This window comes from Narcine bancroftii, chromosome 11 (genome assembly GCF_036971445.1).
Source record: "Narcine bancroftii isolate sNarBan1 chromosome 11, sNarBan1.hap1, whole genome shotgun sequence".
In the NCBI taxonomy this organism is placed as follows: Eukaryota; Metazoa; Chordata; class Chondrichthyes; order Torpediniformes; family Narcinidae; genus Narcine; species Narcine bancroftii.
This window is the reverse complement of record NC_091479.1, coordinates 101777315-101793666: the sequence shown is the minus strand read 5'-3', so window position 1 is coordinate 101793666 and position 16352 is coordinate 101777315. Positions and strand designations below refer to the sequence as shown.

Here is a 16352-nt window from a genome sequence, read left to right as displayed (position 1 = left end):
GCCTGCAGCTGACGTGGACATTTACCCCTCCACAAATCTTCGTTCGCAAAACCAAGCCAAAGAAGAAAGAAGTACAATAAATAAGACACAGTGCAGAGTTACAGAGAGAGATCAGTTGGCATAGAGCAAAGGCAACATAATGTTACTATTTAGGTTCATTTAGAAGTCTGATAACAGCGGGAAACAAACTGTCCTTGAATAGGATGCTGTGTGATCTCACACTTGTGAATCTTCTTGCTGATGGGTGGGGTAGTGTGTGGCCTGGGCGGGATGAATTTTAATATGTTGGTTGCTTTTCCAAGGCATTGAGGGATGGAGTTGATGGAAAGGAGGAGGGTATGAGTGATGGCTTGAGCCACAGTCACAACTCTCTGCAGTTTCTTGCAGTCTTGAGTGGAGCTGTTCCTGAACCAAGCAGTGATGGGCCTTGACAGAATGCTTTCCATGGTGCACCTGTAGAAGTTAAGGGATGCAGGTGACGTGCCAAACTTCCTCAGACCTCTGAGGAAGAAGAGACACTTGTGCTTTCTTAGCCATTGCATGATGCAGATGGACAAGTTACTGGAGATAAAGAATTTAAAGCTGTCAAATAACTCCACCTCAGCACTGTTATTATCATCTGTGGAGTGAGCTCCATCCCTCTTCTGGAAGTCTACAACCAACTACTTGTTCCTGCTGACACTGAGGTTGCTATTGTGGCATGGAAATCATACTCGTTTCTGCCCATTTGTGCTCAGAGCATCATATTCCACAATTTGCTATTATTAATTACTTGCAAATAGGATTACAATATAACCATATAACAATTCCAGCATGGAAATAGGCCATTTTGGTCCTTCTAGTCTGCACTGAACTAAGTCCTCTCCTCAAGTCCCACCTACCTGTACCCTGCCCATAACTCTCCATTCCCCTCCCATCCATATACCTATCCAGTTTTGCCGTAAATGAGAAAATTGACCCTGCCACTACTACTTCTCCCAGAAGCTCATTCCACACAGCCACCACTCTCTGAATAAAAAGTTACCTGTCATGTTACTTCTAAACTTTTGCCCTTTAACTTTTATCTCATGACCTCTTGTTTCAATTTCTCCTACTCTCAATGGAAAAAACATATCCACATCAACTCTATTTATCCCCTCTCATAATCTTAAATACCTCGATCAAATCCCACCCCCCCCCCCTCAACCTTCTACACTCCAAAGAATAAAGACCTAATTTGCTCAATTTTTTTTGTAATCTAGATACTGAAACCCAGGTAACATTTTCGTAATCTTCTTTCGTTAAAAACACCACTAATTATTTATTTATTTATTTAAAAAAAAAAAACAAACAAAAACTTTTTAAAATATATGGAATAATGAAGGAATTTCAAAACTGGGAGATTGTTATAATAATGATGGAGTGATGATTTTTAATCAATTAATAATTAAATTTGATATTCCTCACAATATATTACTGTTATTTTCAGTTGCGAGCTTATTTAAGAGAGAAATTAGGATCAGAAATGGTTTTAAAAGATCTTTCAAATTTGGAGCAAATTCTAGTTGATGGAATGACTAAAAAATTTATTTCAATTACGTTCATTTTGGTACAAGAACAAACACCTAGAAGTAGGTTTGTTTAATTCAAAAGAAAGATGGGAACAAGATCAAGACACGATAATAGATCAGCAGGTTTGGCAAGTTCTATCTAATGCTATCAGTGAAAGAAATAAATTACTCCATTATAATTTTTTACATCAATTGTAGATTACACCTCAAAAATTGAACCAATGTTTCAGATGTGGAAAAGAAATTGAAACTTTTTTTCATTCCACATGGTCTTGTTTGAAGGTCAATTCTTTTTGGGTTTCTGTTAGTAAAGTTTTGCAACGAATAACTGGAGTGATTTTTCCATTAAAACCTGAATTATTATTGTTAGGACATTTTGAAAGTGTTACTCCTAAATTATTGTTGTCAGATTCTCGATTAAAATTTGAGTTAACTTCAGTAATAGCAAGGAAATGTATTGCTGTAACATGGAAATCTGATGTTTCAATAACATTAGACAGATGGCATGCTGAGATTCAAAGTTGTATTCCATTAGAAAAAAAATTACAGAATTTGAGGGGAAAATATTCCTTATTTCTACAAATTTGGAGCCCGAACCCTAGAATTAGGAGGTTACAATTATAATTTATTTTTAAAAGATTCTCCTGACCAGTGATTTCCCTGAAAGAATAACAATTTTATGATATTTTGGGGATCCTTGAGTGTCACCTGATGCAATCCATATTAATTACTATGCAGTAATGATATTATGTATTTTAGATTAGATTGGGGAGGAGGAGGGAGGGTTTATTTTAAAATATATATTTTCAGCATATATTTGTTATCATTGTATTAGTTACTTTTACTACTGTTTGTTATTATGATCCTATATATGTTGATTAAATAAAATATTCTAAAACATTTTCGTAAATCCTCTCTGCTCTCTCTCTCTCTCTCTCTATAATTCAGTGACCAGAACTACACACAGTATTCTAAATTTGGCCTCACCAATGCATTGAGCCATCTCAACATCACTTCCCATCTCCTGTATTACTATGCATTGATTTATAAAGGGCAGCCTACTAAAAGGCTTCTTCACCACCCTATCCACATGAGATTCTACCTTCAGGGAAGGATGCACTGTTATTCCTAGATCTTTCTGCTCTACTATATTCCTCAATGCCCTCCCATTTACTATGCATGTCCTGTTTTGATCATTCCTACCAAAATGAAGCTCTTCACACTTATCAGCATTAAACTCCATCTGCCATCTTTCAGACCACTCTTCTAAGCAGTCCAAATCCCTTCTTCATTATCCACAATTCCACCTATTTGAGTATCATCTGCATATTTCCTAATCCAATTTACCACCCCATCATTCTATTTGCAGTAAAATCTCTGTTATCTGGAATTCAAACAACTGGCAGCCTCAAGCAACCAGCAAAAGAAAAATCAGAAAAGAAATAAGTAAAAAATATGAAAGCTTAAAATTGGCTCCTCCTCACAGCCAGATCACCAGTCATGCAACGTGCAATCTCGTGCAATCGGAAAATCCACTATCTGGCATCTACCAATCCCTATTGGTGCTGGATACTAGGGGTTTTACTGTATTAAGACATCTTGCATTGTTAAGAAGGTGCCTTATGCTTTGATTTGGTTTTCTTTTAGTTCACCCTGCATATTCTGAGAGAGACTGTGGTTCACGTGGTGCAGGGGAAAGGCCATCTACCATTATGGGTACTGCAAACTCTCATCAAGCTCATCTTTTTGATGCTCAGCACACTTCTGCTGGTCATTGTCCGTGTTCAGGTTATCCAATCCCAGCTGCCAGTTTTCACCAGGTAAGCTGATCTGCCTTGGACATAACAAGAAGAGTTGGATAGTGGTGTTCAAAACCTGGGCCCATGTAAAATAACTACTAATAAATCCAATTAAAATACTGAGAAACTTTAATTGGAGGGAACATAAGTGTAGTTAAATTTAAATTTAGACGTGCAGCACAGTATCAGGCCCTTCCAGCCCTCGAACCTATGGCCCACAAATACACCATTTGACCTACAGCCCCTTACAACCCCTATATGTTTAGAACGGTGGGAGGAAACTGGAGTACCTAGAGAAACCCCATACAGACACGTTATAGACGGCGTTGGATTCGAACCTGTGTCACTGGCGCTGGAATAGCAAGGCACTACTGTGCCATTGGGAAGAATAGAGTGAAAGTTACTGGACAAAAAACGTAAAGGCCCATATTCAAAGATTAAATACAAATCCGATCATGGTAACTGTGGAAGTTAGAATTAATCAAAATAAAAACACAATCCTGGAGAAACTCAGCAGGTCAAACAATGTACTTTATAGAGCAAAGATAAAGATACAGAATCAATGTTTCAGGCTTGAATCCTTCATCAAGATATGAGCAAAATGTAGGCAGGTGCCTGAACAAAATAGTTGGGGTGGGGAAGGAACACAGTTTCATAGAAGTTATCAGATTATTATTGAACTAGCAGGTTCCTTGATGGCCGTTAAGGACATCTGTAGCTCCTTTCCTGGCCTTGACCAATATATTGCACCATAGCAACTTGGTAGTATTTTAACTGCATTCTGAAATAGCTGAAGCTCAAGGTTGAACTTAAACCTGTGGATGTTTCCTCTGTTTATGGAGAAGGTGGTTTAATGGATGTTCTGTTTCTGAACGGAGGCTCTGTTCTTGTGCAGTGGATAAATGCCTGTTCCTCTCTTCCTTTCAAACCCATGTTTGCTGCTGTACTAGCAGTCAAAGTTTATCTACAGATGAATCCATCAATAGATTCACTTTAATATTGCATTAGTTAAGGAGAATGGAATAAATGGTGTCCTTTTTCCAGTTCTCAACCATTTGTTTTAGCTTTGGCCCCCTTAGGACTCTGCTCAACGTTTATGGGCCTCCTTCCCTGTGAAGCAATCATGTTTACTTAGTTTCTTCTGTACTTCTCTCCTTCCAACTACATTAAAAACAAAAGTATTTTATGATCCCTGCATAAATGTGCTGTGGCCCTAAGGGGGCCGTATGGCCCTGATTAAGAATGGCTGGATTAAACTGTAATCCATGCACATGTGCATTGGTGAACTCCTCCCATGACAAGAGCAGCAAGGAGTAATTTATCATCAACGGAAAGAAACCTGGACCATTCTTTACAGGAACATCATCTTATAGATTGAACTTTAAATAAATGGGATTGGGGGGTGAGGGAGGGAGGGAAGGGAGGGGGGGGGGGAAAAAGGGGAGAAAATGACACTATATATTCAAGAGAAAAAATGTCTGTATTTTGGTCAGTATGGTTTATAGTGTGAAAAATAAAATAATTTAAAAAAAAATTAAGGAGTGATCTGAAAGAGATGTTTAAAATGACTTAATAGATCAGATAGAAAGAACTATTTCCTCTTGACAGGCAATTTACAACCAGAAGAAGCTCATCATCGGAGCTTAGGTCCTTGAGGGCTAAATTTGTTATTTTCCCTTTTATAACCTCAGAATGTGAACCTGAGTTATTACACAGTGAGTGAAGTAGTTTTGAACTGTTGCCATTATTTTAATGTAGGAAATGATTCTTCACATATAATGGAGATCAGCCATTCAGAATTTCAGGACTTAGATTCTAATCGTATATGTATCACATATTTTGGTACGAGCTTTAAATCATTGTGAATAAGATGTATTTTCTTATATTTGTTGCATATTATGCATTTCAAATTAGAGTCAGAAATATTGATGACATGGAGGGATGCTACTTGGTCTGTGGTGTTCATGTTTGCTAATGAGGCTATTCCCACTTTCCAGCTCTGTCTTCAATATTCTAGAGCAGCCATTCTCAATAAGGAGGCCACAGCACATTTAAGAGGGTGGGGTGGGGGTGGGGGGCATGGACTGAAATCATCAGTTGTTTTTTATGGAGTCGAAATGAGAGAAGTACGGAAGAAACCAACTAAACTTGACTGCTTGTTGGGAAAGGGGCCCATAAACTTTGTGTAGTGTCCTAAAGGAGGCCATAGCCAAATCAAGGTTGATAATGGCAGTTCTCAATTATGTGCTTATTCAAGTACATTACTAATGTTGTCAAAAAATAGTATTCACCAGGGAGGGAAGTATGAACCCGGGAGCATGTTATTGTTGAAATGGATAGATGCAAGTAAAGTAAAAACAGATCCATATATATCTGAAAGCCAAGAGTTTGTAGAGGTCTGTGGTACAGAGAGATGGGAATCTACCAGTGCATGAAGTGAATACATGGGTAGAAAACAACAGCAAATAAAACAGACCCCTTGGGCTTTGATTCTGTGCCAAAATATTATTTTACCTTGTCCCACTGACCTGCACCTGGACCAGGTTCCTCCATAACCCTCCCATCCAAGTACCTGCCCACATTCTAGGAAAATGTCAAAATTAAGCCTGCATTTGCCAATTCAACTGGCAGCTCGATCCACACTCCAACCATCTCTATGTGAAGAAGATCCCCCTGTTTCCTCTGAATAGTTTCCCCTTTCACTCTTAACCCATGTCCTCTAGTTTTTATTTCCCCCAACCTCAGTGGAAAAAGCTTACCTGCATTTACTCTATCTATACCCATCATATGACACTGGTACAGCAAGCAATTTGGAAAGCTAACAGAATGTTCACATTTATGGCTGGGGGAAATAAATACAGATGGAGGGTTCCATTCCCTTGCCAACATGTTTGTTCAAGGTCTCATGCACTGCCAGACTGAGACCACTTGCAAATTGGAAGATCTTCCATCTGGACATCCTCCAACCAAATGACATTAATAATGACTTCTCCGGTTTCCATTAGCCACTCCTGCCTCCCATCTATCCATCTCCTTTCCTCTAGCTCATTCTCTCACTCTCTCTCCTCTTTTCCCCCCAATACCTTTCCCCCAGCTCAGCTTTCACAGAGCCAACCCCCTCCCCCATTCAGTTCTCACTTTCCTCTCTCCTGTCCTATCCATTATCCAATTGACGCCTTTGTATATTGGTCTGTACTCCTCCCCCTCTCATTCTTCCCTTCTCCTCAGCCTTTTAATTCAGACGCCTCTCTGCTTTTTACTCACATCTTGAAGAAGGACGCAGGCCCGAAACATTGGTTGTTTGAAACATCTTTGCCTCCTATGGACGCTGCAAGACCTACAAAGTTCCTCCAGCATTTCTGTGTTTTTACTCCAATCACAGCGTGCGCAGACTTTGGTATTTCACTGCAGAAGTAGGGAGGTTGTGTTTGTTATCTGGCACATTGGTGAGACCATATCAGGAGTACTGTATTGACCTCTTCACTTGTTTGGCATAGCAACTGACCATCAGCCTATGCTATTCTTAGTGCCTATCTGTACTAATCCCACTTGCCTTCATTAATTCCATGCTCTCTTTGCTCATTCAAGTACCTATCCATATAAGGATGTAAATGAATTAGATGAAGCTGGGAAGAGTGTTTTGGGCTGGCTATGCTGGAACTTTGACAAGTAAGGCCCCACTTGATTGGACCCTTGAAGGGTTTTGATCAGATGCATGTGGCGATGTTTTCTTTTGGATGTATCTGTTTCAAACCGAGTCTTTGGGACTTTTTTTCTCGCTTGCACTGAGTCACTGAAAATTGTTAAGTAGGTTGGTAGGTTTGTTCTTTGTGAGGAAGGAGGAATAGAGGGAAAATGGAATTAAGGTTGCAACCCGCTCCGCCATAGAGCTGTAGAGCACCACGGAAAGGGGCACTTCAGCCCAACATTCAGCCAATGTACAGTTGGCGTGGTGGTTAGCGCAATGCCTTTACAGTACCAGCGAATGGGACGGGACCTAGGTTCAAATCCCGCACTCTCTGTAAGGAGTTTGTATGTTCTCCTCGTGTCTGTGTGGGTTTTTTACAAGAGCTCCGGTTTCCTCCCACCCTTCAAAAAACGTACCATGGGGTGTAAATTGGGTGGCATGGACTTGTAGAGCCAAATTGTCCTGTTACAGTGCTGTATGTCTAAATTTAAAAAAAAATGTCCATCTGGTCAAAGTTGCCTATACATCCCTCTAAACTTTTCCCATCCATGTGCTTGTCCAAATGTTTTTAAATGTGGTAACTCTATCCACCTCAACCTGTTCCTCTGGAAACTTGTTTCATAGGCACACTGTTGGGGGAAAAAGTTGCTCCTCAGGTCCCTTTTAAATCTTTTACCCCTTAAAATTACCACTGTACATATGCGTGTAATAATCAAGACCATGACAAAATCAACCCCCTTATTTTTGCCCCCAACCACATAACCACCCATCTCTCTCTCCCAGGCCTCGGCCATCTGCTCATCCAAACTCCTGACGCCCCAATGGCAGATGCTCACCTGGCCACCCACCCACTGGAGCTCCTGACACCCCGAATACGGATCCTCACCTCAGCCGCCTGCCCATTCGAGCTCCCGATGCCTCAAACAATGCAGCTACCTAACATGTCAAAAGTAGTGTGTGTGTTAAAGTCAACCCCCTAAATTTTACCCCAAACAACTATATCCTGAGTAGATTCTGTCTGTCTCCTAGTTTTGTAGTCCCCTGTGCATAGTCTTATTATAGGGCAGAGCAGTGTTGAGGGATTAACTGTTCCTATCCCCAAAGGGATTATCCTTTTGTTGCGATGCTGACAAGACAAAAGGCAAAGGAGGAAAAACCCAACACCCAACCCCAACCCACCAATTTTCCCCTGCAACCACTGCAACCGTGTCTGCCTATCCCACATCGGACTTGTCAGCCACCAACGAGCCTGCAGCTGACGTGGACATTTACCCCCTCCATAAATCTTCGTCCGCGAAGCCAAGCCAAAGAAAAAAAAAGAAAACTCAAGCTAGTAGTTAAAATCGGGTTTGACACTTTAATTTGACAGCAAACCTCGCTTGACCAATAGATGGGGCTGAAGATTTCTGAATTACACAGCTAACAACATTTACATTGTTAAAACACACAACACGTATTTTCTGAGGCTAATAACTGCTTAGAGTAAAAGTATAGAAGGATATTAATGTAATCAGATCAAGATTTATGAAAAAAGAGTGGCTTTTAGCCCAGAATAGCCAGGCACTGAACTCCTTTTTACTTTTTCTCAGTGTTGTACTTGATCTCGTTGGCAGTGCTGGGTGCAAAGACATCCTGCATTGGAAAGTCCAAGCCCTGCACTCTGATGGTGTGCTAACTTGTGTAAACCCAGACCAACAGACTTCACGGTGTGTGAAGTGATCTGCTAGTGTCTGGGCATTGTTCTTCAGCTAATCAACATAATCAAATAACCAGAATCCATCTCATTCTTGCTTGTACTTGTTTCTAATAAGCAAGTCATCAAATTTCGAGGAAATCCTGAAAGGAATGCTTTTAAAATACCTCAAGGTTTGCTGGATTCAAAGCCGCATATTAATTCCCTAATCAAAATATCAAAGGGAGATTGTATTTTTATCTTTATGTTCCCTGATATGTAAGAGATAAAGTGGGCATTTAACTAAGGTTGGATGAAGGGAATAGATAGGGTGGGGAAGTCACCCTTTCTTTCATGTAAGTGATAGTTGCTTCTTTCCTTGATTGAAAAGTGCATACTCAATCACTTTAAAACCTATAAAAATAAACATTTAAAGGGAAGCAGTTAGCCTAGTGGGAGGCCTCGATTAGCCTAAAGCAGTGGTTTTCAAACTTTTTCCTTCCACTTGCATTCCACCTTAAGTGTTCCTTATGTCATAGATGCTCTGTGATTAGTAAGGAAATACTTAAAGGTGGTATGTGAGTGAAAAGAAAAAGTTTGAAAACCATTGTCCTCTAGGGAGACACAGTTAGCTTAGAGGGAGGCACAGTTTGCCTAGCATTTAGCACAACTTTGTACAGTACCAGCGACCTGCATTAGAATCCAGCACTCTCTGTAAGGAGATGTTACATAATCCCCACGTGGGATTCCTCTGGGAATTCTGCTTTCCACCTACCCTTCTAAATGTACCGGGGATTGTAGGTCATTTGTGTGTAATTGGGCAGCACAGGCTCGTGGGCTGAAAGGGCCTGATACCATGTTATATTTCTAAAAAAAAATTGACGAATTTCTACCCATTGACATAAAAGGTTGTGGAGCTGGACAGATGGAGTTAAACCTTACAGACCAGTCATAAATTTATTGAATGATGGAATGGGTTTAAAGGACTGGTGTTTCTAAATATAACCAACAATTGTTGTTCATTGACTAAGCTTTCAGTCACATATTGCAATCCCTGGCTTTGTAAACATCTGGTATGAAATATTGTCAGAAAACTCTCTTGTAAAGCACTGCAGATGTTATTCTATGATGAATATTTGTCTTTTCATTTTGTCATTAATTGAATTTATTGTTTCAGATTTGACAATCCAGCTGCTGTCAGCCCCTGTCCTGCAAGACAGCTCACTTTCAACTATCTCTTGCCCTTGAATAGCTGGCTTCTTCTGAATCCATCTGAGCTGTGCTGTGACTGGACAATGGGCACAGTCCCACTTGTGGAATCAATCTTGGACATTCGAAACATCGCCACTGTTATTTTTTACATTCTCGCCGCCCTGCTGATCCATTATAGTCTTCGCTATCCTGGAGAATCCTCTCAAGTGGTATTAATGGTAAGATTTCTGAGGGTGCTCCTAAATTAAATCAGTCAGCATCTTTTTCCGAGGGCAGGAATAACAAGCACCAGGAGACATCTATTCAAAATGAAGGGAGGTAAGTTTAGGGGAGGCTTCAGGGGTAAGTTAGAAACAGAACATTACAGCACAGAAACAGCCGCTTCAGCCCTTGTAGTTTGTACCAAACCATTTTTTTTCCTAGTTCCACTGACCTGCATAGCTCTCCACACCTCTCCCATCCATGTACTAATCCAATTTTTTTAAATGTTAAAATTGAACTGGCAGCTCATTCCACACTCCCACCACTCTCTGTGTAAAGAAGTTGCCCCTCTCATTCTTAACCCATGTTCTCTGGTTTGCATCTCATCTATCCTCAGTGGAAAAAAACCTATCGACATTTACTGTCTGTCCCCCTCATAATTTTAAATTCCTCCATCAAATCTCCCCTCATTCTTCAATGCTCTAGAGCAGGGGTGTCAAACTCAAATTCACCGAGGGCCAAAATTAAAAACTTGGACTAAGTCGAGGGCCAAACTAAATATTTATTGAAAATTTTCAACAACATCTGCATGTTTTCTCTCAACATATGTAATGTTAAACTTTTTCTTATTAAAATAAATGTTTAATAATAGTTTTGGTTAAACTCTTTCCATAAGAAGCATTAACAAATAAGAAATAAAATATTCAATAAATAATATTTCTCTCTAGCCTTTAAGCCAAGGATTGCACGTTGCCGAGAAGCATGCCAGGGAGCGGAGGTCTGCAGGGAGCCCTCCCCAGCCCAGCCAGCAAACCCGAGCGGAATCCCCCCCCCCGCCCCCTCTCCCTCCTCCGCCCCCGCCTCCGCCTGCCGCAACCCCCACCAACAACCCAAGGAGTCCCCGCTGGTCTCGCCATCTCACCAGGAATACCGTGAGAGCGGTGGAACTCGTCCGCGACCTCCACCCCAGCGGAAAGTCCGATGCCCAGCAGCACCCACCCACAGATGAAGCTCAAGGAGACGTTGGAGCTAGGCGGCGGGTCCGTTGGAGCTAGGCGGCGGGTCCGTTGGAGCTAGGCGGCGGGTCCGTTGGAGCTAGGCGGCGGGTCCGTTGGAGCTAGGCGGCGGGTCCGTTGGAGCTAGGCGGCGGGTCCGTTGGAGCTAGGCGGCGGGTCCGTTGGAGCTAGGCGGCGGGTCCGTTGGAGCTAGGCGGCGGGTCCGTTGGAGCTAGGCGGCGGGTCCGTTGGAGCTAGGCGGCGGGTCCGTTGGAGCTAGGCGGCGGGTCCGTTGGAGCTAGGCGGCGGGTCCGTTGGAGCTAGGCGGCGGGTCCGTTGGAGCTAGGCGGCGGGTCCGTTGGAGCTAGGCGGCGGGTCCGTTGGAGCTAGGCGGCGGGTCCGTTGGAGCTAGGCGGCGGGTCCGTTGGAGCTAGGCGGCGGGTCCGTTGGAGCTAGGCGGCGGGTCCGTTGGAGCTAGGCGGCGGGTCCGTTGGAGCTAGGCGGCGGGTCCGTTGGAGCTAGGCGGCGGGTCCGTTGGAGCTAGGCGGCGGGTCCGTTGGAGCTAGGCGGCGGGTCCGTTGGAGCTAGGCGGCGGGTCCGTTGGAGCTAGGCGGCGGGTCCGTTGGAGCTAGGCGGCGGGTCCGTTGGAGCTAGGCGGCGGGTCCGTTGGAGCTAGGCGGCGGGTCCGTTGGAGCTAGGCGGCGGGTCCGTTGGAGCTAGGCGGCGGGTCCGTTGGAGCTAGGCGGCGGGTCCGTTGGAGCTAGGCGGCGGGTCCGTTGGAGCTAGGCGGCGGGTCCGTTGGAGCTAGGCGGCGGGTCCGTTGGAGCTAGGCGGCGGGTCCGTTGGAGCTAGGCGGCGGGTCCGTTGTATCGGCGCCGCTGTGAATATCTAATTAACGTTCCCGTTAACTATATCGGTGTCCTGCTGTGCCTGCTGTGGAAGTGCTAAAAACTACTATGGTACTGCTTGCTGCTGTGCATGTGCTATACCTGCGCGGCGGCCAGCGGGCCAACTCTAATATATATTTAATATGATCTTGCGGGCCAAATATAATTATATTGCGGGCCAAATTTGGCCCGCGGGCCAGAGTTTGACATGTGTGCTCTAGAGAGAATAAAATCCTAATCTAGAAACATAGAACACTACAGCAGAGAAACAGGCCCCTTCGGCCCATTTTGTTTTTACACAGCATCATGGGTGCCTGGAATACTTTGCTAGGGATGTAGGTAGAGGATGAAACTTGAGGGGCATTGAAGAGACTCTTCGACAGGCATGGAGATGAAAGGAAAACAGATGGTTTCAAGGTAGAAAGGGTTCAGTAGTTTTTTTTGGTAGGAATATATAGGTTGGCATAATATCAAGGGCAGAAGGGTCTGTAATGTTCACTCTTCTAAATACGAAATACTTATTAACCATTTAAGCAGGTTTAAGCAAGTATTTTGCCAACTTACCTTCTTGAAATTAGTTTGTGTTGAATTACACAACAGTCTAAATCTGAAACCTAATTTGCATAAATTCTGTGTGGTAACTTCCAAAGCATGGAAAGGTTCCACTGATTTTGGGCACTGAAATACAGGACAAAGACGTGCTAACTCTGGAATTTGTCTGTAATCCTTCTTGTCTCTCATTCTGCCCTCTAAACCTCAATGTGAAACAGGCCGTCATCTTCCCATTTCCAATGAATCTCTCCCTCTGTGACACAACATTTTAGATTTTAGATTTATTGTCAGAATACATACATGACATCATATACAACCCTGAGATCCTTTTTCCTGTGGGTGAGGTAGAATTATCACTTATTGGTTGTGCAAAAAAAACTATAATGTACACTTGTAAACAAACAATTTAAACAAACTGCAATACAGAGAGCAGAAAAAAACAAAATGCAAAACTAAGAGTCCTTAAATGAGTCCCTGATTGAGTTTGTTATTGAGGAGTCTGATGGTGGAGGGGGAGCAGCTGTTCCTGAATCTGGTGGTGCGGGTCTTGTGCCACCTAGACCCCTTTCCTGATGGTAGCAGCGAGGACAGAGCATGTCCTGGGTGGTGAGAATCCTTGATAATTGCAGCTGCTCTTCAATGGCAACGTTTTCTGTAGATGTTCTATGGTTGGGAGGGTTTTGCCTGTGATGTCCTGGGCTGTGTCCACCACCTTTTGCAGGGCTTTGTGCTTGGTGATATTGGTGTCCTCATACCAGACCATGATGCAGCCGGTCATCACACTTTCAACCACACATCTGTAGAAATTTGCCAGGGTTTTCTTTCACTCATTCTCTGTGAAGTATTTAGAGCAAAGTTGTTGACTGTGGTCTATTTAACTATTTGCTGCCTGACTAGTGATTTATGTGGCTCAAGTAGTGCTTTCTTCTTCCAGGCACTTTCTTTCATGGCATTACCCTTTATTCCGGCATCAAACCTGTTCTTCCCTGTTGGCTTCGTGGTAGCAGAGCGTGTGCTGTATGTCCCAAGCATGGGGTTCTGTTTGCTGGTTGCCCATGGATGGAAGAGGATAACAGGAGCACGGTACTGTTGAAGTCATGTTTCATTCTTAAAAGGTGAACTTGAGTCCATTAGCAGCTCTGTGCTGATTGTTAGCTGTCAAGACTCCAGCAGAATGATGGGACCTGCGAAACTGAACTGGAACAATTTTTCATGTGCAAGCACATGTGTACATCAGTCTGTCTGCCCTTGTGTGGGCATAGCCCTTTGATCTCATTCCCATCTGTGCATAGGAGTGTGTCTGAATGAGTGCACCCTTTACCTTTGACCTGCATTAGACATACAGCATGGTAACAGGCTCTTTCAGCCCACGAGCCCGTGCTGCCCCAATTACACCCAGTTAACCTACAACCCCCATACTTTTTGAAGGGTGGGAGAAAACCAGAGGAAACCCACACAGACACAGGGAGAACATACAAACTCCTTACAGGCAGTGTGGGATTTGAACCCAGTTCCTGATCGCTTGCACTGTAACAACGTTGTGCTAGCCGTTACACTAACTGTGCCAGCCTTGGGTTGAGTGATGTGTGTGAATCCCCTGTCCCTGTGTGCCTATTTGGTCTTGCTGACTGTCTCCTTGCTCACCCCTGTGCACTCAGCATCAGACATCTTGACCATGGTCTGTCCAAGATGGTCTACTCTACTCTGACAAGTGAATAAAGCTGGGACTATCCTGTCCAGGCAGAGTTTAAGTGACTTAATTCCAACACTGTTTGTTGGCAATTTAAATAATTAAATGTTAAAAATATTCAGCAAGCCATGCAGCATCAGTATTAGAAATAATGTATAAATTTCAAGTTAGAAGTAAATCACCGTGGCATCATCTGCAGACACCGTGGTTGAAGTAAAAACACAAATTTTGGAAAAATTCAGCAGGTCAAACAGTGTACTTAATAAAGCAACGTTGATAACCAATGTTTCGGGCTTGAGCCCTTCATCAAGGTATGGGGAAAAACATGGGCTGGTGCCCAAACAAAATAGTGAGGAGGAGCACGATCCCAAAGGCAGGAAGTAATAGGTAGATAAGGGAGGGGGTGCACAGCAGCAGGAGGGATGACTCTGAATGGAGAGGGAAGGGGGTGGAAATTTGGATGAAAGAAGACATGGGGAAGTGAAAGGAGGGTGAACAGAGAGTAGGCTAGCAGAAACCTGAGAAGTCGATATTAATGCCATACGGTTAGAGAGTGCCTTCAATTTATGGGTAGTCTGGGTGGGATAATACATGAGGTCATGGACAGGCATTGGAGTGGGGTGCACAATTAAAGTGGTTGGCCACCAGGAGATCCCTGCCATTGACACGGACAGAGCAAAGGTGCTCAGCAAAGCGATCTAGTCTGCCCCCAGTCTCTCTGATGAAGAGAAGGCCACAAAGGGAGCACCAGATGCAGTAGATTACTCCTGCCGATACACAAGTGAAGTGTTGCTTCACTTGAAAGGACTGTTTGGGACCCTAAATGGTAGAGGGAGGAATTGTGGATGCAAGTGTGTCACTTCCTGTGGCCACAGGGGATGGTGGCAGGGGCGATTGGTGGGGAGGGATGAGTTGATGAGGATGTCACGGAGGAAGGGATCCCTAATGAAGGAGAGGAAGATGTGTCTAGAGGTTGTAGGTGGTGAAAATTATGGAGGATAATATGTTGGATACGGAGCCTGGTAGGTTGTAGGTAAGGACAAGGGGAATCCTGTGTTTGTTACATTGGCGGCAGAGGGGGCCCAGGGCAGATGAGCAGAAAATGGAGGAGATGCTGGTAACAGCTGAATTGGTGGTGGTGGAGGGGAAGCCACATTTGTGGAAGAAGACAGACATTTCAGAAGATCTGGACTGGAAGACCTCATCTTAGGACAGATATGGTGGAGATGGAGAAATTGTGAGATGGAAATGGAATCCTTGCAGGGGATAGGGTGTAAAGAAGTGTAGTTGAGATAGTTGTGGGAGTTGGTGGGTTGTAAAATATGTCAGTGGAAAGCTTGTCTTGAGATGAAGAAAGGGGAGAGAGTTACTGCAGATAGTGTTGGAATTTGGCAGTGAAGTGAATGAAGTTGATGAGATCATGAGACGGCACCAATGTCATCGTCGGTATAGGAGAGGAAGGAGGAACATTCCAAATTTATGACACGAATGGTTTAGAATGATAGAACACTACAGCATAGAAACAGGCCCTTCTAGTCTGTGCCAAACCATTACCCTGTCTAGTCCCACCAACCTACATCCATTCCATATCCCTCCTATCCAAGTACCTGTCCAGTTGTTTCTTGTATGTTAAAACTGAGCCCACATTCACCACTAAGTTAGTGGATTGTTTCACACTCCCACCTGTGAGAAGAAGAAATTCCCCTGAAAATAAATAAATAAAGAGAGAGAGAGAGAGAGAGAGAGAGAGAGAGAGAGAGAGAAATATTTATATATATATATATATATATATATATAATGTCATTTCCTATGTGTTCCTGAACATACCTCAGTAGATTCTTCATTAGCTTATTGTGGTTTGAATGACTTGAGGTCTTGGAATGATATTCTACATGTTAAAAATTTTAAGAGAATGCTATGAATAAAAATAGCTAAATGCCTAGTTTTTTTAAAACACCTCGTCCATTAAATTGAATAAATCACCATTAGTATTATGTTTGAACACAAGATCAGTAGGAACTTAAATTTTTCAACTTCTTAGTCACCTTGGCACTTTTCACTGTTGGCAAGTCTAAACAGATCTACAAAGAAAGATGAGATGGAAAG

At 43.1% G+C, this 16352-nt stretch overlaps 1 protein-coding gene across 4 annotated transcripts in view; it reads left to right on the top strand.

The window, feature by feature from the left end:
* Window positions 1-16352, top strand: part of tmtc3 (transmembrane O-mannosyltransferase targeting cadherins 3) — a 67896-nt gene that overhangs the window by 19557 nt on the left and 31987 nt on the right. For all 4 annotated transcript variants that reach the window (XM_069904299.1, XM_069904301.1, XM_069904298.1 and 1 more), the window contains 3 exons: window positions 3198-3370; window positions 9887-10139; window positions 13491-13639. In XM_069904299.1, the coding sequence (XP_069760400.1) occupies window positions 3198-3370; window positions 9887-10139; window positions 13491-13639 (575 nt within the window). The remainder of the gene's footprint in view (window positions 1-3197; window positions 3371-9886; window positions 10140-13490; window positions 13640-16352) is intronic.